At 43.4% G+C, this 23,116-nt stretch overlaps 1 protein-coding gene across 2 annotated transcripts in view; it reads right to left on the minus strand.

Annotated features, from left to right (window-relative positions):
- Positions 1-21,081, minus strand: part of KCNB2 (potassium voltage-gated channel subfamily B member 2) — a 276,957-nt gene extending 255,876 nt beyond the window's left edge. For both annotated transcript variants that reach the window (XR_014790096.1, XM_084849281.1), the window contains exons 1-2: positions 20,445-21,081; positions 2,750-3,423 (exon numbers count right to left, since the gene is read on the minus strand). Coding sequence is in view for 1 of the 2 variants with exons in the window: in XM_084849281.1 (XP_084705407.1) it covers positions 2,750-3,328 (579 nt within the window). In the remaining variant the exon portion in view is untranslated. The remainder of the gene's footprint in view (positions 1-2,749; positions 3,424-20,444) is intronic.
- Between the last annotated feature and the right edge of the window lie 2,035 nt (positions 21,082-23,116).

Raw genomic sequence — 23,116 nt, forward strand, 5'->3', positions numbered from 1 at the left:
TGAAGGAGAGGTACACTTTATTTAATTGATTAGTTATGATGTGATTCCCATGGGACAAATCCTGAATTTGCAGCCAGTAAGTGGAGATTTATAAAACAGATGCTTCTCATGAAAAGGGAGAAGGAATTATTGAAGAAATATCTTTCAAACTCTTCAAGTGTAAAGGTACTTTAAAGGAAGCAATATATAGTCTATGTCCCATGAATGTTCTGCAGTATACAGATAAATCAAGGGGATGAATTTTAGCAATAATTTCAGAATATACAGGCAGATCCCGAAGGATTAGGATGACCTGTACTTTTGCACAGATGCGCTGTCGGTGCTTCAGAAAGCTGCGAAAATAACGCAATCGTGCTTTTGAAAGTAGAGACGTTTCAGAAAGAGGAAAAGAATTATCCTTTGATATTTCACAAGGTCAGACTTCTCCAACCTGGCAGCCTCCAGATGTGTTGGACTACAACTCCCATCATCCACAGCGGCACTCACCTAAATTTATTTCAGACTCGCACAAGTTCTCTATCTTTTTTATTTGCTGAACTCTAGGAACAAATCAACCACTGAGGTGCAGTTTCAGAGATATCAATCCTAATAGTCCCTGTCCTGGGTGCGGTGAGCAGCATGCATGCGTGTCCATCCATGCATGCTTGCAAAAAGTGCATGTACACGCTGCAGTCTTCCTTCACTATAGCTAAAGACTGGTTAGACTGCAAAGACTCTGATGTCTTCTTTTATTAGGTCTCACCTGCCAGCCAGCATCTTGCTACTATCTTCAAACTAGTTGTAAGGTTGCGCCTACTTTACACACTTAAGGCAAGATCCTGTACATGTTTAGACAGAAAAAAGGCCTACAACTCTCAGCATGGTTGTAGGCCTTTTTTCTGTCTAAGCATGCATAGGATTGTGCCCTTACACTGGCTTCCCAGTCATTCCTTCTTCTCAGGGAGCCCTGGGACTCTGGTTCTATGAAGAGCAATGAAAGGTCTGTGGAGTGCCCTTCCCAGGGAGATCCGCCTGGCATCTTCATTGTATACATGAAGATGCCAGGTAAAGACATTCCTCTCCCAGCAACATTTCATCTTTAACCTGCAGCTCTGGTTCTTAACTTTATTGCTGGCTCTTTAATATTTTGATATTTTCATTGTTGTATTTATTGTTTCCATTGTTATTTTATTGCTGTTTTGGGTGGCCCTTTTTTGGGTGATGACTGTAAACCACCTTGAGGGCACCTGCCAGCTGGGCAGTATATACATTTAATAAATAAATAAATAAATAAATAAATAAATATTCTCCAACAGACCATTTTTAGCACCACTACAAGCCCCAGGATTCTTGGCAGCAAGCCACGACTGTTATATAAAACCGATCATGCTTCTGAGGTGCAGGTATACCCCAGATGTCAAAACTCACTTGTGCTCAGTAGTGTGGACTGTCTGCAGCCCATGCATTTCCCAAAGGTAGAGTACGAATAGCATTGGTTTATGTAAAAGTCACAGTCTTTCCTTTTCTATACAACTATGATTTCATTCAATGCCAATGCTTTCCTCGAGAGACAGAAGGCAGGCCAGCTGTACTCTGCAAACCTGACACCAGTAGCTTTTGGATCAGTAAGCTGCCCAGGCTGCCGAGAGCTTTTGATCTAGCCCTTGCTCTGTAGGGGATTTGGTGCATCAACTCAATGACATGCTTCGTCTCCTCCAGACTGGTCTCTGGGATCTTGAGCACACAGCTAGTTAGTAACACGCTGCTGCAGAGATTCTGGGTCAGCACAGGCAGCACTTTCAATGCTGTTTGAACAGACAGAGCAAACACACGAAGAATCATGTACCAGAAAGGTAAACCCTGGCACCTGTTGCTTCCAGATAATAAACCAGGACCCAGAGGCATGGAGCTGCCATACTCCAGTTCTGGTTGATTGTTAGATCCAAACACAGCATTAAACAATTAGCCTTCATTTTCAAACACTACCTTGACCAGGCATTTTGTCAATGACACTTTGTCATATTAATTATGCTTTGCCAAGCTATTTTTAAAAGGCTGATCCACTAAAAAGACACAGATTTATTTAAGATTTTCAAAGAAACCTGGCTGGCCTAGTACTAAGCTTACTCTTGCTTGTGGGAATTTAGCCACTGACCACAGTGAAAGTGAACTGAAGTTAGAGCTGAGATATCACACATTACTTCACAACAAGACAGGAAAAAATGGGTAAGAAGAGAAGAAAATATAGCCCAATCCTATACAAACCTACTCTGTAGTAACTCCATTGAGTTCAATGGGATTTACTCCCAGGTAAATGTGCATAAGATTGCAGCCTTAAAAATCATTCTTAGGTACCGAGCATTAGTCTAACTAACGAATACTACCAGAATCCAGATCCCCTTGTGCCCATGCAAGCCAGAACTCCACCATTTTTGATGATCCAATCACAGTTGTCCACACTGCACTGAAGGAAACTCTCTGAGGTTACCCAAATTTAGGGGGTAGCTTGGCATATAGCATGGAGAAGAGAAATGGGAAGGGAGGGCCTCAGAAGATGGGACAAAGCCTACAAGACAGAGCCCCACATAGTCTTTTGGATTAACCTCTATGTCTTTCTCCCTAGGATTAAAAATGAAAAAGAAAACTCACAGTTAAATGTATATTATTTGTAATCCCTATCATACATTTTCAGTGAAGCTTATTAATACATTTTGATGTATACATAACATTACAAAATATTATTGTGTGTTAAACTCATCATCAATCCTACCTTTGCAGCCACGGATGAGTTGGGTTTCTCCAGCAAGTCCCAGAGTTTTTTCCTTTTCTCTGGGCAGCAAGCATTATCAAATTCTTCCCCTTCTCTTTCTCTCATTGTTTCTGCCTCTCTCCTTAGTTCTTCATTCATTTGCTCTTTCTTCTGATGGTATCTTGCCTGGCAACAAGACTCTAAATATATTTCATCGATCCCCCAATAATCTAGCTCCTGGCCAAAAGAGAGCGCACACATTTCCTCCATCATGTGTAGCTTCCCTGTCCTATAGAAATTCAAAATGGAGGTGAAAGCACCTGGGTGTCTATCAAAGAAATATTCATTCTCATTGAGATTATAGTCATCGCATACTTCTAGTAAGGATTCATTAGTATTGCAGTCTCTGAGCTTCCCTAATCGTGTCCGTGGAAGTCTATCTAAAGTCCTCCATAGAACTTCATGGTTGAGCCCACCTACATTAATTTTGACTCTCCTTGAACATGCTTTGCTCCTGATTATCTCCACTGGTTCTGGTGGAAGGGACTGGGTAGACCTTGACAACTTTTTGTTTATCCCTGGAGGAGCCTTTTCGGCCATCCTGGCAAGGATGTAGCAGCAAAGCCAGAGTCTTTAGGAGAATGAAAGTTGGCAAGAAATCAGGTTGGGTCCACTTTAGATAGGTTCCTCCATTTCTGAAGCAGAAAGAAAAAACAAAACACAGTTTAGGATTCTATAAGACAGTACATTTATTTACAAAATTTCAACAAGGAGGCTCCACCTTTGATAGCACTCTGAGGCTGCAATCCAATATGCACTTACCTGGGCTGAAGTCCCATTGAACTCAATAGGGCTTACTTCTGAGTAGACTTGCATTGGATTGTACTGTTATGGGCTTATGGGCAGCACACAAATTTTATGATAGTTATACTGTAATTTACCTGCCCCAGTTGTGGATCCAAGCTGAAAGGTAGGTATGAAAGTTCCCTAATTCATCATTCATTCATCTACCATGTTGATAGCAGCATTCTAGAAGGGTGAATATGTGAGCAAGTGAGTGGATGAGGATGTGTGGGTATGTTTGTTTCACTAGGTAGTTTGTTTTACTGGGTTAATATTGTTTAAGTTCACTGTACTGTATTACTTAGGCAAATAGATGAGGGAAACATTCTACAGCACTAGTACTAGTAAATTGCCCCAGAAACTGCTTGCACTGTTATCAGTACGTCTCCAAGGTCGAAAGCTTCCCAGTTCCCACACATCCCTTGAGTGAATTGTTTGTTGCCAAAGGCTCTTTGTTAAGCATATACACTTGGAGCCCCTGGGTTTTTCCAGATATTAAAACACACACTCACTCACAAACATCACATGCTTTATTTATTTATTACATTTCTATCCCACCATTTTCCCTCTTGCAAGGAATCCAAGGCGACTTACAAGATCCTCCTCCTCTCCATTTTATCCTTACAACAACCCTGTGAGGCAGGTTAGACTGAGAGTCAGTGACTGATACAAACTCACCCAGTGAGCTTCATGGCTGAGTGGGGACTAGAAGCTGGATCTCCAGAGTCCCAGCCCAGTACTTTAGCCACTACACCACACTGCTTTTCTACTTCTTTAGTGATATACTTGGCCTATCTCAGAATTAGAGCTAGTGGTGCAATGTCCCATACCTAAGTAACAGATGAGGGTATTCTTGCTGGAAGGGCTTTTACTAAAGGGTACTAACTTGACTGTAGAGAGAAACAGGAGGCTGCCATTGGTCCATCTAGCTCAGTATGGTCTAAACTGATTGGCAGTGGTTCCTAGAGATGCTGGGGGTTGAACCTAAGAACTTCCATGTGTAAGGCATGCGCTCTGCCACTGAGCTATGTCACCTCACCTCATGTTTGCTACATATTCCATACCCACATTTGCTCCATGTCTGTTTAAGAATAAGAGGACATAGAATCATAGAATAGTAGGGTTGGAAGGGGCCTACAAGGCCATCGAGTCCAACCCCCTGCTCAATGCAGGAATCCAAGTCAGAGCATCCCTGACAAATGGCTGTCCAGCCTCGTCTTAAAGGCCTCCAGTGTGGGAGAGCCCACCACCTCCCCAGGTAATTGGTTCCATTGCCGTATTGCTCTGACACTCAGGAAGTTTTTCCTGATGTTCAGCCGGAATCTGGCTTCCTGTAACTTGAGCCCATTATTCCGTGTCCTGCACTCTGGGATGATCAAGAAGAGATCCTGGCCTTCTTCTCTGTGACAACCTTTCAAGTACTTGAAGAGTGCTATCATATCTCCCCTCAGTCTTCTCTTCTCAAGGCTAAACATGCCCAGTTCTTTCAGTCTCTCTTCATAGGGCTTTGTTTCCAGTCCCCTGATCATCTTTGTTGCCCTCCTTTGAACCCTCTCCAGCTTGTCTGCATCCTTCTTAAAGTGTGGTGCCCAGAACTGGACACAGTACTCCAGATGAGGCCTAACCAGTGCTGAGTAGAGGGGAACTAGTACTTCCCGGGATTTGGAAGCGATGCTTCTATTAATGCAGCCCAAAATAGCATTTGCCTTTTTTGCAGCCACATCACATTGTTGGCTCATATTCAGCTTGTGATCGACGACAATTCCAAGATCCTTCTCGCTCGTAGTGTGGTTGAGCCACGTATCCCCCATCTTGTAACTGTGCATTTGGTTTCTTTTTCCTAGGTGCAGAACTTGGCATTTGTCCCTATTAAATGCCATTCTGTTGTTTTCTGCCCAGCACTCCAGTCTATCCAGATCACTTTGAATTTTGTTTCTGTCTTCCAAAGTATTAGCTATCCCTCCCAATTTTGTGTCATCTGCAAATTTGATCAGCATTCCCTGCACATAAGTGCTGCAAAGCTGGAAAAGAGTCATCACATCTTTCAAAACGTTTAATAATATTTTTTAAACTGTTATTATGGTGGAAGGGATTCGCTGAAATACCAGCCTTTTTCATATTTGTTGAAAGAACTTTGGATCAGATAAATTCCTTTTCTTGTTCACACCAAATGGTGCAAAATCATTTTTAAATACAGAAATTACTCATTCTTAATCATATTTCTGTTACTCCAAGCCTTTTCTGTTTTGTCATGTGAGGAAATAAATTCCATTCCTCTGAGGATTAGCAAGGATTGCTCTTAGTCAATCAATAATGAGTACAAGGAAATTGCTTTAATCACATTTATCTGATATTTCTTTTCAGAAGAATAGATAATTCATTTGCACTTGTAAGGACAGATGGAGAAAAAAACATTGTAAAAGTCACTTATCTTCTTTGTAGTGAATGATCAAATACAAATATAATTAGCAGCTTTATCACCCCCTGTAATAATTGCGAAGTCATAAGATACAAAGGTTCTGCCTTTTCATTGTTTTTGTATTTAGCTTTACATTGTGAAACTCCTTCTTGACCTTTCATGGCAATCACAAAAGATGGCAACCCAAAGCATCTAAGTATACAGAGAACTTAATTTTAATATTGATCTCCACTCATTCATCCATGACGCTTGACAACATCACTTGTGAAGATAAATGTCATATCAATCCAAACCTAGTATGCTGTTAATTTCTACACTGTGCTCACTTTTATTCTCCATTTTCATTTGAAACACCGATTTCTGCAACCTGGTCATGTAGGCATATATAGCTTATGCAAACTATAGCCAAGCCAGAAGACTTGAGTTGTCAAACTTTCAGCTCACATTTGGGGGGTGTCTCTGCCCCAGGGGAGAGAGGGGGTCAGCATTGGTAACAGGGGAATAGTAGTACTCTCATTTTTTAAAAAAATTGTTTTCTGTTGTCTGTGGTAGCAGAGGTCTTTCTAGGAGTGACCAGTTTTTTCTTTCCCAGGAACAACAAGGGAGCTTCTGAAGGAGAAAAAAATGATGGCTGCCAATTCTTTCCCCCCAGAAGCTCTCTTGGAAAGATGCTGCATCATGATTCCTGAGGCATTCTGGAGAAGAAAAATGGAGGTTGGAAGCCACTGCCTACTGGTTGCTGAGGGGAGTTACATTGCTATCACAGGTGGCAGCAAAAAGTAAAAAACAAACAAACTTAAAATCCCTCCCCAATACATATCTTTGCCACCTGTGAATGGGATGGTGAATTTGAAGAAGCTATGTCCACTTCACTCTATGAAAACATACATAGCATCTAATATATCACCTCAAACATAGTGCTTTTCACTGGATTCAGTTCACAGATTCAGCTGTCATCACATATTTAATTATCAAGTCAGAATAACCCTGTGATACTTCTAAGGTCAGGGTGAGACTGAAGCTGGGGCCATAGCTGAGGAGTAGGTAAGTGAGTGAAATGGTATTATCTAGGATGTCCGATCATGCTGTCCAACCAAGTTCCTATGCCAGCGTTCTCCAGCTGAGTGCCCTCCAGATGCTCTGGACTATAACTCTCACCACTGTGACCATTGGCCATTCTGTCTTGGGCTGATGGGAGTTGGGAGATGTCCAAAACATCTGGACACCAGGTTGGGGAAGGCTGTTTCCTCTAGGTTCCTCTGAAGTTTCACTTTTCAGTCATGTTTATAACATCCCTGTGAAGCAGGAAACATAACAGAGTCCAGTGCAATCTGAAGGCTAAAATACATTGTGACATGAACTTTCATTAAGTGTAGGGTAGCTATGTGTCCTACTTTACAGAGGGCAGTCCTCTGTTTGAAGGCATCCTCTGTTTGAAGAGCTGTCTAGTTAACAGATAAAGAACAATAAGAAGGGAGATCAGAGGCCTTGAAGTTGCCCATCAACAGTTAACACCTGGACAGCAGACTGAGCAGGCCAGGCACACAGGTCACCTAGTCACAGTCTTTCCCATTATGGTGAGATGTATCAAGTTTCTATTTAAATTACATTGATTATTTCTAACTTTGCATCTATACATTTGCATCCATACATTTAAATTAGCCTATGCAAATATTATACACATCTGTGTCCCCTTTTGTCCTCTTTTTTGGAATGCATAAGTGACTCTGCTGTCTGTTTGTTTATTTAATTATTTATTTTATTTATTATTAAATTTATTAATCGCCCATCTGGCTGGTCACCCAGCCAGCTACAGCGTACAATAAAACAGTTTAAAACAATAAAATTCTACAGTAAAAACATTTTCTAAAATACCCTAACCCACCCCAAATGCCTGCCTGAACAACCACGTATTTAATGCATGATGGAAGCTCATTAAAGAGGGGGCATGGCGGAGTTCCCTAGGGAGGGAGTTCCACAGAGTGGGGGCCACCACAGAAAAGGCCCTCTCCCTCGTCCCCACCAGTCTACCTGTCCTGGCTGATGGGACAGAGAGAAGGCCATCCGAGGCTGATCTTGTTAAGCGGCCTGTCTGGTGTTGCTGGAGGCGGTCCTTAAGATAGGCTGGGCCGGAAACATATAGGGTTTTAAAGGTCAAAACCAACACCTTGAATTTGGCCCGGAAAACAACTGGTAACCAGTGCAACTCCTTCAGCACTGGAGTGATGTGATCTCGCCGGCGGCTGCCTTTAATCAGGCGAGCCGCCGCGTTCTGTACCAGCTGCAGCTTCCGAACTGTCTTCAAGGGTAACCCCACGTACAGCGCATTACAGTTATTACATTTACATACTGTTCAATAGCCAAAGGTCTTAAAACTATAAAATACAGCATGATAAAACAGAATATAAGACTTTAAAAGGTGGTGTACAACTAGGGCAGGAGCTTTCAGGTACCAGCAGAGCCAGGGAATGTCAACCAGGGAGGCAGAAATAACAAGCAGTAGGTAGCTTATCCAGGCAGGCAAGCTGAAGTAGCAAGGTGACAGTAGCAAGCAGAGGCCCGACGGCTCAGTGGGGGAGATCAGAGATATCCCCAATTCTCTTATAGAACTACACATTCCAAGATTCCTTGATTAAATACATTTTTGAATTGGTTTACATTTGAAGATGTTCACACAACACGCTAACCCACACTCAGTGGTTGAGTGTAGGTTGTTGCTGAACGGTAAGTTTTAAGCTGAACCATGGGTTAGCATGTTGTCTGAACCGAGGACATTTTCTGCAGGGTGGCTCATTAACCAGGGTGGTTAACAAGCAATGTGTTAACAAGCAATGTGGCTTGTTAACCACCCTGAACAACAACACCCCAACAACAAATCATTGGTTCCTAAGGTGGGTTGTTTGAGGAAAAATAAGTCACACTGCATGGTTAACAAGCCACCCTATGGAAAATGTCCTAAGTTCAGACAACACACTAGCCCACAATTCAACAAACAATCCACAGTTCAACAACAACCCACACTCAACCACTGAGTGTGGGTTAGCGTGTTGTGAGAACCCAGTTAGTGAGTTGGATACAGACTTAGTCATACTTAGATTAAAGTAGTCCCATTGATTTCAGTGGTTCTCTTCTAAGTGTGAGTAGGTCTGGGTTCAACCCAATGTCTCTCTCTCTCTGTCTCTCTCTTTCTTTTTGTGTCCTAAAAAACATCACACAAATCTTCATTAAAATGATCGCATAGACATAGTCTCCATTACATCTTTCAGCAAAAAAAAATCTGGACAGAAGGATTAAAATCTAGACATCCCTAAGAATATGTTCTCTCTCTCTCTCTCTCTGGACTTTACCTAAGCTTACACTGGCCATGTGTCCTCCTTTACAGAGGACAGTCCTCTATTTGAAGGTGTCCTCTGTATGAAGTGTTCTCCAGTGTAATTCCAGTTTAAAGATAAGGAATGATAAAAACTGTTTCCCATCAACAGTTAACACCTTAACAGCAGCTGGAACAGGCAGGCACACAGGTCACCTGGTCACAGTCTTCCACACTATGGTGAGATGTACTGTATTTCTATTTAAGGGTGCCATCCCATGCATGTTTAGACAGATGCTGGGAAATGATAGGAGTAGGACTTATTTCTGACTAAATATGCATAGGACTGCACCCTAAATTATAATAATGCTTTCGAAATTTGCATCTATACATATTTTTAGATTAGCATATGCAAATTGTATGCAAATGGTTGTAATCTTTTTTGGGGGTGCTGCGTTTCCTCTTTTTTGGTGATTCATAAGTGGCCATATTTGTGTTTATTTACATTTGCTCAATAGCCTCATAGAACTGATCATTAGGTACAATACTAATTTTTAAATGTTTTTTCCCCTTAGAAACTTACCCTAGACTTGTCTAATAGTAATTTTATCTTTTAAAAATGTCAGCCCTTCCATTGTATCTGCACACGAAACAGCATGGATCAACTACAGAAACATCTAGATTACTATCCTAAGGCTTGGTTTTCTGGTCCCAGGACTAAAAATCATGGCTAGAAAAATGGTTCATCCTTCCTGGAATCGTGCATTTCTGCCTGTCGTTATGCACATATACGCACAATCCAAAAAGTAATTTCCTTAAATCTAAATCTTTGTGATTGTTTGATTAATTTCCCATTCTGCAGTATTTGTCATTCCTTGGTAGAGGCTCCTGTGGCATCTTTGTATTTTTAGTTTATTTGATATACTGTAATCTAGTTTCAGATGCTGTCATAACAATGAGTCATGCTTTGTAAAGCTGTAGAATGATCTTTTGTTGCTTGGCTAACTGGTTTCCTGCCACAGCTCATTACTAACACTTGTCTCTTTATCTGACAACTGTGGGCTACCTTCCCAAAAATCAGTTCTAGTGCACCCTTCTTCCACATGTGAAACCTTGTATCCTATCTAAAACATGAATTACAGGAGATCTCAGTGTTTGTGGCCTAATTCTCTGAAATATTACTAAGGACCAAGTTAGTAGATTTCAAGGTCCTAGGGGCAGGGATCTAACATTTTTGTTTATGCTGTAAGTGCCATGAACATTGATGGTGATCTATGTATGAAGCTTTTGTGATTCACTTAGCGATGGGCTTCCATTGCCTACTAAAATCTCCCCCCTCCCCAGCCATGTCTGAATAGATCTGGCACCTTTTTAATTGACGGAAGCTCTGTACTTGGAACAGCTATGTGGCTTGCAGGAATTCAAGAGGTATAGTTTTGCAAGTCTGGAAATGCAGAGGTGGTCAAAGCTGTGCACCTCTGGGATTTCTACCTGGCATATAGCTGTTAAAGGCATACCACCTCTGTCATATTAGGGATGGCGGAGAATTTCTCCCTGAAACTTCGGGGGGCTGAGCGCCAACGTGTTCGGCCCCCCGAACAAGTTTCGGGGAGAAATTCTCCGCACCCCCCCTGCCCCCTGCCCCCCCCCCGGGACGGGACTTACCTTTGCCGAATGTCCCTCCCGGCGGCGGGTCCAGCCGACGGTTCGTCGGGTCTTCGTCTGGGGCGGGGGCGGCAGCCGAGCTTTCGACCGGCTGCTGCCACCGCCATTCCAATAAAACTAAAAAAAAACCCCACGCCCCCGTGATAGGCTACATGACGATTAACGTAGCCTATCACGGCTAGATTTGCAAAGTCAGCCGTGATAGGCTACGTAAATCGTCACGTAGCCTATCACGGGTGACTTAAAAAAAAGCTCATACGGCTAATGGCGGCCCCCATAGGGAGCCACCATTCGCGTTCCTTATTTGGTCGCTGTAGTCTATGTAAAGATTTACATAGACTACAGCGACCAAATAAGGAACGCGAATGGCGGCTACCTATGGGGGCCGCCATTTGCGTACGCTTTTTTTTTTTTTTAAAGTCACCCGTGATAGGCTATGTGACGATTAACATAGCCTATCACGGCTGACTTTGCAGATCTAGCCATGATAGGCTACGTTAATCGTCACGTAGCCTATCAGGGGGGCGTTTTTTTGTTTTTTTTAACTTTTTATTTCGCGGCCGGGCGAGGCGAGGCGCCTCCTCCCCGGCCTGAATTTCGGCCGGGCGAGGCGGGAAGCCTCCCCCCCAGCCTGAATTTTGGCTGGGCGAGGAGGGAAGCCTCCCCCCCCAGCCTGAACTTCGGGGGGAGCAGCGAAGCACCTCCCCCTCACCGCGAAGCAAGCTGCGAGACCAGGTAAGTGGCTTTCGTGCACCCCTATGCATGTGTGGAAAGTGTTCAGGTGTCCCACTTAGAGGTATGGGCTCCCTCTCCCAAAACTTACCTCAGTAGTTTCCTTGTTCCTTGCAGCCTCGGTTGTAGCAGTGGTGTTAGGATTTCTGGTGGGTGCATCCTGAGGGTATCTGGCATGGTTCTGAGAAAGCAAATGTTAGCTATATGCCCTCCCTACTTGTTATGAGGCCTGGCTGTTTATTGTTTGTGCCAAATGCCATATTTCTCAGTGTGGATGAGGGAGAAATTTGTTCAGGACAGTATCCATTGGTGTAATTCGCCAAACTCAAAGAGCGTTAGCTCTTTGACACTCTACTGACACTTTTCATTGTGCAAGCAATTGTGTGACCGGTTGTGCAAGCAGTATTCACAACCAGTTGCACAACAGCTTGCACAAGAGTTATGCACAACTGGTTGCACATGTGTAATGCACAACCGCTTGCATGACCACGCTTGTGCAAACATAACTTTAGATGGATTCCCTTCTTGCTCATAGTTTGGAACCTAGTTTCCTCTAGTGGAAAGTCATGTAAGCTAATGGAGTGATACAGATGGATTTTAATGCAAACTTACCTAATTTCACACTTATGAACCACAATGTGCATCGAAACTCAGTTCCTCTGAATTTCACAATGGAGTTCACCAATTAAACATGCATTTAAAATGTCTATTTTAGGGAAAATAATGTCAAAATGCAGTATACTAGGAAAGTTGCTTGTAAAAAGTGTGTATATTAGGAAAAATGTATGTATTAGAAGAGATGTGCACAAAAATGCTTATGAATGTTCATGTGAGGTTTTAAAAAGAAATTCTCCCTGTTTGGGACAAACCAAATACAAGACTGGAAAAATGAGAAATGAAAATTGACAGATTTGTCCATCTCTAAATCAGTGTGTTCATCATGAAGTTCCAAGGGTCTTGGAAGAACAAGGAATGTTTTGGGATGAATTTGCAAAGGATCAGTCTGGAAATTAACTGGTGAGATCCATGTAGGGACATTCTTTTTTTTGTGGGGGGGGGTAGGGATAAATGTGGCAAATTTATTTGGATGGGTATGTGCATTTATTTATTTAGTACATTTGTATCCCACCTTCTTTCCACCACAGAACTCAAAGTGATATACAGAAGGGTTCTTATTTTATAACCTCACAAAGCAATGCTGCACAGATTAAGTCTTCATGTATTTTACCAGTTGATGATGGAATTGATTGTGACGAAGGTGTGGTGATGGCCACTAGCTTAGATGGCTTTAAATGTTTAAGATTAGACACATTAATTGAGGATACGTCTATCAAGTGCTATTAGCAAAGGAGCTTCCATATTCCCAGCAGTATATATCTGGATATCAGAAGCTAGGAACAAACAACGGGGAAAGCCCCCTCACATTCCTGCCCATCTGGCTGGAAACAGAATGCTAGACTAGATTAACCTCAGTCTGACCCAGCAGGGATCTTCGTATTTTTATAGAATGTGTCTTTCTTCTTTTTCTCTTCAATTGTGAGGAGTCTGGGGCGGGGTGGGGGAAGCAGGGAGAGGAGAAATTCCAAACATGGCATATATTTGGGGTTTCCAACATGGATACCCCTGTGCCCCTCCTGATTTTTATTTTGTTTCTTAAGATTTAAAAATAATTGTTGTTTTTTTTAACTGGGAGGCTGGCACACTGCAAATGAAAGTTCAGCTCTCCAGCACCATCTTTATTTGGATTCAAAAGAGTGTTTTTGTATTTTGGAGCTCAGACTCGCACCTCTGTCTTGTGCTTTGGTTCTTCTTCAAGTTACTTTTTTTATTAGTCTCCCAGTTTGCCTTCTGGGAAATGAGTGTCTTGTGACTGGCCGTGCCCACCATGGTAGCTATATCATGAATGGGCGACCATTTTGCAGCAGCCAGTTTGTGAAAACACTCACAACACTTTTTCAAAATGCCAAATCTGTCCACAACCCAAAAATGGGAGAGGGGCAGTTATTTATCATGTTAATGTGGCAAACATTGGGTGAGGAGTTGTAGTTTTTAGAAGGGGCTAAGATATGCCAGCCTTCCCCAACCTGATGCCTTCAGATGTGCAGTTCCCACCATTTCCTGCCAGCATTCCTAGTTTGGACTTTGCAGGGCAGAAGCCACCTCTTCCTTGTTCTTGGGCAGTGTATGATTGCATTACAAGTATCTTTTTGTGGATGTTGAACAATAGTCACGGGGGTGGGGCAATCTGGATTGGGACCATGGTGTATGGGGAGAGGAGAGCTTAACTTTTTCCATCCACACCACAGCTTTGATAAAAGTCATCACTCCATATCAGACATCATTGATGAAAAACATCAGTTGGAAGCTGAGGCTGATCCCTTAACTGATGTGCCCTGTGATCAGTGATGATGTTGTGCAATGTCACAAATTGTGCTTGCTTACGACTTGCATACAGGACCAGCACAATGTGGGGCACCTTTGCTGGTCCCAGACACTCCATCCTCTGCATCTGAATTTGGGCCTGAAAGAGCAGGGGGAAATGTGGGTGCATGGAGGGTAAGTTGTAAGCAAGCACGATTTGTGACATCGCACAATATCATCACTTATTGTGGGGAATTAAGCCTTAGCTGCTAATTTCCTGGCTTTGTGGAGCTTGAGCCAACATGAGATAGCTTTAACTCTGCTCTTAAACTGGTGGGTTTTTAATAATTTAATTTCCCTGGTTATTGAAAAGGGAATTTCCACCCAAGGTATTGGAATCTGTTTTCTTGCAAGTCAACCTATATGATACATGGGATTATAAATATTTAACTAATGGTAATCATGACTCCATTTCAAGGTGCACACTTATTTTTTTAGGTGTACACCTCAAACAAAGCATAAAGGAAGGTAACCATGTTTGCTAATTGGAACAAATCAAAAGCATAACAGTAGGGTAATGCTTTTATTAGGAATAACTGGCCCTGTTCAGTCCTCATGCTAAGCTATGAATGTTAGGAGTTTTGAGCTAAGCATGTTGGCTTAGTGTGATGTCTGAACAGGCATCTGTCCCAGTCATGGTGGTTTATTAACCATGGACTGACCACATTCACTAACCACTTGCTGCAAGATGGTAAGTGGGCTCTACCATAGCTTAGCGTGATGTCTGAACAGCATCCGTGGTTAACTGACAGCTGCCATAGAACTCCGTGCCAGGAGCAGCTAAAGAAGGAACAGCCACGAACACCAAAATGGCTGAAAGCACAAGGGCCACTGGGATGCATGGCCACCTATCCAGAAGACTGTAGGTTCCTGCAGGAGGGAGAGTGGTTAGAGAATCGTTAGTCTAACCACGTTGTGGAACATGGTTACCTGCACATGTGGCAATAGCACTCGCAGTGGTTAGTGGTATCCACCATGCACCATGATCAGCCTAACCACCCTTCCCCAATGTGTTTCCAACAGGGCCACTAAAAAACACAATCTAGGGAACTTCTGAGATATTCAGGAGGCTTCTTTGGCTGAATTATAACAAAAAGGGAGGATCAAGAGCTGTTTATTAGAACCCCCAACTTCAATTTATAATAAGGGGGCTGTATTCCAAATGGAGGCTGCACTTCTATTCTGACTTACTAGAAGTAAGTTCCATTAAATGAAATCCAACTTACATCTGAGGAAGAAAATATGGGATTGGAAGTGGCTTTGGGAACTTGTCCAGCCCTGTCAGTAGGGCTTATTTCTGAGTAGCCTGCATAGGATTATAGTTTATAGCAGCTGTTGTTCCAGCCTCCCATCCCTATTTCCAGAGGCATAGGACTTACTTCTGAGTATGGCTTACATCAAGACTTTTGTTTCCTATCCCCTTTCCTCCCTCCATCAGGCATCTTAACAGTAACAGCCAACAACAACAACAACAACGGGTTCTTTCTATACTGCCTTTAAGGGGCAGATGGCCCCTCCTACAAATGTTAATTCCTCATTCTCCACAGTCTGTTTCATGCACTTTACCACAGACCCTTACAGGCATTCGCACTAGCACAATACTGATAAAATAGCTCTGCAGTATTTCCAGCTTATGGAATGATTCTGAAACAACACCCCCAAGCCCACAAGCACACAATTAGCTGGATAGTTGTGTGCAAATGAACAGGTATGCCCCTCTAGTCCAGCATACCCTTTTCCTTTCCATCCCTATTCCCTCTTTATTGGTAAATTATCAATCTCGGAGATGGATTCACCCAGCTTTCCAAATTCCCTCACTCTTACCTCAGTTGGCAGCCTACACCTCTCCTCCTGTCAGAATGTTGACAGGAACACTGGAATTTCTCTCAAAACCCTGGAGTACTGGCTGCATTCTAGCTTCAGAGTGACACTGAGCATGCCCCACATAGCGTTGCCAGCAGTTGCTGCCATAGGCTTTCATGGGGCAGGAAAACCTTAATAATGTTTGAACCACTGCTCAGAACTTCACCTAACCAATGAAAGGCACATCTCTTCAACAAACCTGAATAAACTACACCAGTATTTACCACCAAAATTTGAAATAAATGTAAGATATGCCAAGCCACAGCTTGGAGTAAAAAGTATGAATGTGTCAATTTTCAGCACCTTTTAACTTGCTGTACTTCTGTCAAGTTTTACCAGGTCACTCTGAAATTTTGCACAACTATAGAGACTGCTTTGGGTAGATCATGGATGCTGTGTTTACATTATTAGCTAAGCAGGTATCATTTTTATAAGCAGTAGAATTTTAAGGCAGAAGTGTCTTTTGGGGGGGGTGACTCACTTTAATATCTATATTAAATATTAATATATATGTGTATATATTCACACACATATAGCAATGTATGTTTGTCCACATTGTTTTTAAGTACACCAAACAACAGCAACCCTATCAATGTGTCTTACAGAGTTCTTAGGCCACATGTAGACTGCATATAATATAATAGGTGTATATACTATGTAGTTAACTACTTATATACAGATAGCTACAGAGAGGATACTGCTTTTACACTGCAACAAGCAAACTAAGATGCTTTCCACAATTTTAGCATCAAATGCAACAGGCATTGCATCACTATGCCAAGCACATACTAGAAGGAAAAAGGTCACTGGCCATAAAGAAATAATAGTTATTTTCTCCTGTAATGCCAAAGACAAATGGGAGGACAAGGGATGACAGCAATCCATTTTTGAAGTGTTATTGATGGATCTGTCTGATTCAAGTTTCTAAGCACTGTAGCTGTAGGAGATGCATACAGTCAATCCATTTTCTTCTCTTGAGATCACCAGCAATATCTCCACGTGAATTTCTGAACCAATTAAACATTTTCAGTTGTGTTGCCTTTAAAGTCAAGGGCAAAGCCCCTTTTGACTGGAAGGATTCAGGTCAGGCATTTTAAATTCCTTGCCAAATCAAAACATAAGAGATACAAGCATCACATTTGGAAATAAAGTTGCACCCAGTACTTAAAACCATGCCTTGTTTACAACATGCTTAGACTGTTCTCTCCATGTGCTCTATGCAGTGCTACCCTTGCAAAGCATCTGAAAGCTACAGCTGGTACAAAATGCAGCAGCTAGGCTACTAACTGGTGACTGTACCTGGGCCATATTACACCCATCTTAAAAGACATGCAGTGGTTGCCAATTGCTTTCCAGGCTCAATTCAAGGTGTTGGTTTAACCTTCAAAGCCATAAACAGTTTAGGACCTGGCTATCTAAGAGCCTATTTGTCTCGTTATGAACTTGCCCAGGTATTAAGATCTGCAGGAGAGGCCTTTTTGAGGGCACCAGTACCTGTAGAGCCCTGTTGGTCAGCATGTGTGAAATATCTTGGCTTTTAGAAAGGGTGTGAAGCGGTGGAAGCCGATGGCTCCTTTAGAGTTCAGACTGGTTAGCTCTCTGGATATCTCCTGTCGAATTCTGACTGGTTCTGACTGAAACCCAGAGTAGATCCACCACCCCACTGACACTGGAGCCACCAACTTCCACTGGTGTGAAGATACATCTCTTTAATCCAACCATTTAAATTACGTAGTTGTTTTAATGTTTTACTATTTTAATGCTCTTTTTTATTGTTTTAAGGCATTATTTTTTTTAAACTGCTGCACACTACCTTGATGGCTTTCTAGCAATAAGGTGGTATATAAATGTTAATAAATAAATAAATAAATAAATAAATAAATCCAGAATGCCTTAACTTATAAAAGGACCTGTGTGTATTGGAAATGCTCACATATATTTGAATGCGTGAGAGAGCAGGACCAAGAAAACAAGAGCATGCAAGTTTCATGTCTACTTAAGTGAGTATGTTTTAAGAAGTTAAAATATTAGGGTCCCTAACCTGAAGATCACTTCTTCCATGCATCTGGTGTAATGAATACATCACCACCACAACCACCACTCTTGCCTAGTCTAGAGGCATCTGTACTGGTCAACTGTAACATTTAAAAGACTTCCTCATTTTAGGGAAACAAGAACCTCTGCCCTATGTTATGGATTCATTTTAAACTGTGAACTGTGCAGTCATCTTTAAAATATTCTGATGAAGAAAACAGCAGAATACTGAAGAGCTCCCAGCTCAAAAGTTTGCAAAATATTATTGCTCCAGGGATGAATGTACGCCAACAAGAAACTGAGTACGCTGAAAATTAAGTAGCAGACTGGGCAACAGAAACTGTTTAGCATAGCTTCAAGCTCTCTGGAATGAGGAGGTTCCTTTAAATCTACTTCCCCCTCCACACTTTTGAATGCCAAGCTGCAAGATGTCAATTACACTTGCAAAAAAGTGCAAAGATAAATAAATGCATGCTCAGGCATCTTGAATGTACTGTCAAGCCAAAAGTTGTTTAAAATGCTGCAGCTAATGGGAAGATGCTTAGAAGTACAAACATCCTATACAACATCATGTCCTTTTTGTGGATGACAACATGTTTTAGTGGTTATCAGACAGAAGCCAATGAAGACTGATATGATGGCAATTGAATGGAGGAAGATGTATGTATTTAAAACATTTAACAAGGCAGCTGGAAATATATGATGGAGTTTGAAAACTAGCAAATGCGAGAAATGGGATTTGTTGAAGAGAGATGGGATTTGTTTGGTAAAATAAAATAATTTGGGGGCTGCACCTCACTGTTCAGATCAAAATCATTTCCAGATTCTTCAATAAAAATCCTTGTCCTATAATTACCCCCAATCTTACAAACACCATTAGCTGACAGTGTGGTTTGATTTTGCTCAAGTCAGCAATCATCAAACCAGCTCTGGGAGGCACAAATGTGGGCCGTGATTTGAGCAAAAGTTTTGGGCAGCCCTCTCTTACTGCCTTGCATGAATGTCAGCTGGAACTCAGAGGAACCTGAGAAACTTGAACAAAATCTGCCTGTTTTAGAAGCCAATGCTCTCTTGTGTACCCAGCAGGTCTCACCCTTCAGAAGTCTGCCTGGCTTTGCTGCTATTCTCCTCCTTTTAAACTGACCCTGGCAGATTTTCAGCATTACTGAATATATAGGATAGGATTATTGATTGAAATCTTTTTCTCTTGGCGGTAAGGGCTTGATGGCTGTTCATTTGCTAAGTGACACTGCCTCTTGACAACATTAACGTTCCCTTTAAAGATGAGGGGAACAAGTAAGGACCGTTCTTCATTCATTTTAGCACTGATGTGGCAGGTGGAGTTTGGGTGGCAAGAAACTGTAAATACGCAGCTTATTTTTATCTTAATCATTATGTAACTCAATTTGAATGAAGTCCAAGTGGTACTATAAATATGGACAGTACATACATAATCTGTATACATGGACTTACTTGTCCCTGGCCTTTAAATATATCAATCTGCTTGACAACTTGGATATGTTTATGTAAAAGATGCACAGGTATCAAAGTGAGCACGTTGTACACCACTTAAAAACACACACACCACGACACAACCATATATATCAATAACTCTGTGTGAATATAGCTAACACTCGAACGTACATTTACAACTTTGCAAACAAACGATCTCTTTGGCGGAACTCTTTAAGAAAAAGGATGCACCTTGGCTTAAAAGAGGGGGAAATCAGCAGGTCGGATCCTGACTTAGCCATGCTTAGAGTCATCTCACGGAAGTCAATGGGACTTCAGTTAGTGGCTGAAGTCCCATGGATGTCAATGGGTCTGCTCCCAGTATGACTAAGTCTGGATGCAAACCAATGTATTTTTGATTCGAGCTTTTTCTATCAGCAAGTTACTTTAATCAACTTCATAGGCGGAAGAAAGTGCACATGTCTCTAATATGATCCTCAGCTAGCTAGGAGGGACCCTTGTCCTTTGACAGCTCAGAAAAGCTTCATAAATGTGCATGCCACAGTTTGTTCAAGGGCGCCTGTTTCACCGGGAATCACCCTACTCCATCCAAGGCAGCCTTTCAGGAGGCATGTGGTTATTCATAAAAGCAGTTCTGGGCACGGAAACAGCCTCCCCCCTCCCCGCTTCCAAGCCCCCCCCCCCGCCACTTTCCGGCGCATTAAACGAGAGAGGGAAGCGAAGGAAGACCCCCCCCCCGCCCCCTTGCTTATAGAGAATGCCTTCGGGCATCTCCCGGCACTCCGAAGAGTCCGCTTGGAGCCATCTGTCAGTTTCACCAGCTCATTCGCAACTCTCCGCGGCGCGAAGGAAAGAAAGACGCGAGGATGATTCACGATGCTCGCCTTTCGTTCTTTTCAGACTCTCCGCGATCAGGCAGACACCGAACAACGCCTCCCACCCGCCGCTCGACTTACCTTGCTCAGATCGACCCCGCTCAGCATAAACACGGCCTCGGGGGAAGCACAAAGGCTCCGGAATCCTCCGGCCGTCTCTCAGGGCTCGCCGGTCTCAGGTTTCCTTTGCAAATGATCTGTTGACAAACGGCGGAGGCGAGCGAGGTTTGTTTGGGTTGCGCGCGTGTGTGTGTGCGCGTGTGCGCGCACGCGCGCGCTCCCCCTGCTCTCCTCTCGCCCCTCGTGGATGCCTCCCCCTCCCTCCTGCTCCGGGTTCCCGGTTCCGAATCACCATCTCCTCTGGGATGGAGGAGGAGGTTGGCGAGGGCGCCGCGATCAGCGCCGCGAGCGCTCGAGGATCGCAGAACGGGGGCGCCAAGGACCCGCTCCTCCGGCCCCGGCGTGATCTCCGTCCGCTTGCATGTGATTTGGGTGCTGCTGCTGCTGGCGGCGGCGGCGGCGGCGCGGCTGCTCCGGCTGCGTGTGCGTCTGTGTGCATCTGCGGGTGGATGCGCGGTGTACATCGAACAGCAGCCGTTTCCGCACAGCGTGGGACGCGCGGATGCGGACACACACGCGCGCCCACAAACACAATCTTCACGCAGGCAGCACCCCCCCCCCCCATCACACATGAGCCCGCTCTGCTCGCCCCCAGGATGTCGCGGCCAACATCCACACCTACCTTTAGGAAAAAAAGCCACTTACACACACCCCCTTCCGGAAAGTACACAAGGTATATAGCCACAAAAAGAGAGGCAAGCTTTATGGAGGCTCTTGAGTACGTGCGTGAGCGTGTGTGTGCCGGATGTCTGATTTTACCCACTCCCTTGAACTCTTGAGAGGCAGGCTAGCCATTTTGAAACTGTCAAAAGCGCTGAGCCCCAGGAGGTTAAAAAAAATATATGCTAGTCTCGAGCCGTGTAAAGTACTAAGAAAGGAGAGAGTGCTTCTGAGCATGTGTAGAATCTTCACATCATCATCATTTAGGGATCAACACACCTCCACACAGACCTGGCATTGTTGGTTTTCCTTTTAGAGTGTCTGTTTTCTTGTTGTGGCTATATTGTTTACATTTGCTTTACAGAACAGTTTATGCTGGCAGGATTTCTTACAATGTGCCACTGAAATTTTTTAAAACAATTGTGTGTGTGTGTGTGAAAACTTTTCAATAAAAATGTTTTTTTTTTTTAATTCTATATGTAATGGAAAAACAGAACTATGAGAGTCCTGTGGCAATCCTACAGCACCTGCTAAATTTTAGCCCCAGATCTTGTTTCCATTGCCAAGCAACATGTGAAAGAATAAGAGTGTTTTTAACCATGTGCAGAGTGGCTTTCTCTTATATTTGAACAATCATCCCCCCCCACCCCTGTCCAATATAAAATTGGAAGTGTGTTGTAGTCACCACAATGAATTGTGCTTGTTGTTGTTCAGTCGTTCAGTCATGTCCGACTCTTCGTGACCCCATGGACCATAGCACGCCAGGCCTTCCTGTCCTCCGCTCTCTCCCAGAGTGTGCTCAAATTCATATTCATTGCATCGGTGATGCTATCTAGCCATCTCATCCTCTGCCGTCCCCTTCTCCTTTTGCCTTCAGTCTTTCCCAGCATCAGGGACTTTTCCAGGGAGTTTTCTCTTCGCATTAGGTGGCCAGAATATTTGAGCTTCAGCTTCAGTATCTGTGGGGAATGAATTGTGCACTGTCCCCTTAAGTACAGCCCAGTCTCCTCTCCCACTAAACCTTTAGAAGAAATTCTGCTACAGGCCTGCATTAGAATCCCTGCCAGGGAGCTGTATATAACCTTGTAAAGAAATCACTTAACTTACCAGCAACTGTCTGGAGACTGAATTCAATAACCAAGATTTGGTGAGGAAGGATTCCTAAGTTAGAGAGCATGCATTGCAGCAGGGCTGGTCCTACCATTAGGCAGAGTGAAGTAGTTGCCTCAAGCAGCAGATGCTAGGAGGAGGCAGTAAGGTGTTGAGGAGAGACCTGTGTGCCATGTAGGGATGGACGAAAGGGACTTACCTTGTCCTGCAGCTTGCTTCGCGGTGGGAGGGGAGGCGCTTCGCTTCTCCCCCCGAAGTTCAGGCGAGGGGGGGAAGTGCCCCGCCTCGCCCGGCCGAAATACAGGCCGGGGGGGGAGGCGCCCCATCCCTCGCCGGCAAAATTCAGGCCAGGGAGGAGCGCCCCGTCTCCCCGGCCGCGAAAAGAAAAAGTAAGAAAAAACAAAAACCACACACACCCGTGATAGGCTACGTAACGATTTGCATAGCCTATCACGCTAGATTTCCAAAGTCAGCCGTGATAGGCTACGTAAATCATCACGTAGCCTATCACGGGTGACTTTGGAAAAAAAAAAAGCGCATACGCAAATGGTGGTGTCCCATGGGTGCCGCCATTTGTGTTCCTTATTTTGGCACATCTAGTCTACGTAAAGATTTACGTAGACTACGGCGAAAATAAGGGCAACGCAAATAGCGTTCCCTTATTTTCGCCGTAGTCTACGTAAATCTTTATGTAGACTACCCCTGTCCAAATAAGGAACGCAAATGGCGGTGCCCATGGGGCGCCACCATTTGCGTACGCGCTTTTTTTTTTTTCCAAAGTCACCCGTGATAGGCTACGTGACGATTTACGTAGCCTATCATGGCTGACTTTGGAAATCTAGCCATGATAGGCTACGTAAATC

The sequence above is a fragment of the Heloderma suspectum genome, chromosome 4 (assembly GCF_057233095.1).
Source record: "Heloderma suspectum isolate Gila_16-S chromosome 4, 16-S_ref, whole genome shotgun sequence".
NCBI lineage: Eukaryota > Metazoa > Chordata > Lepidosauria > Squamata > Helodermatidae > Heloderma > Heloderma suspectum.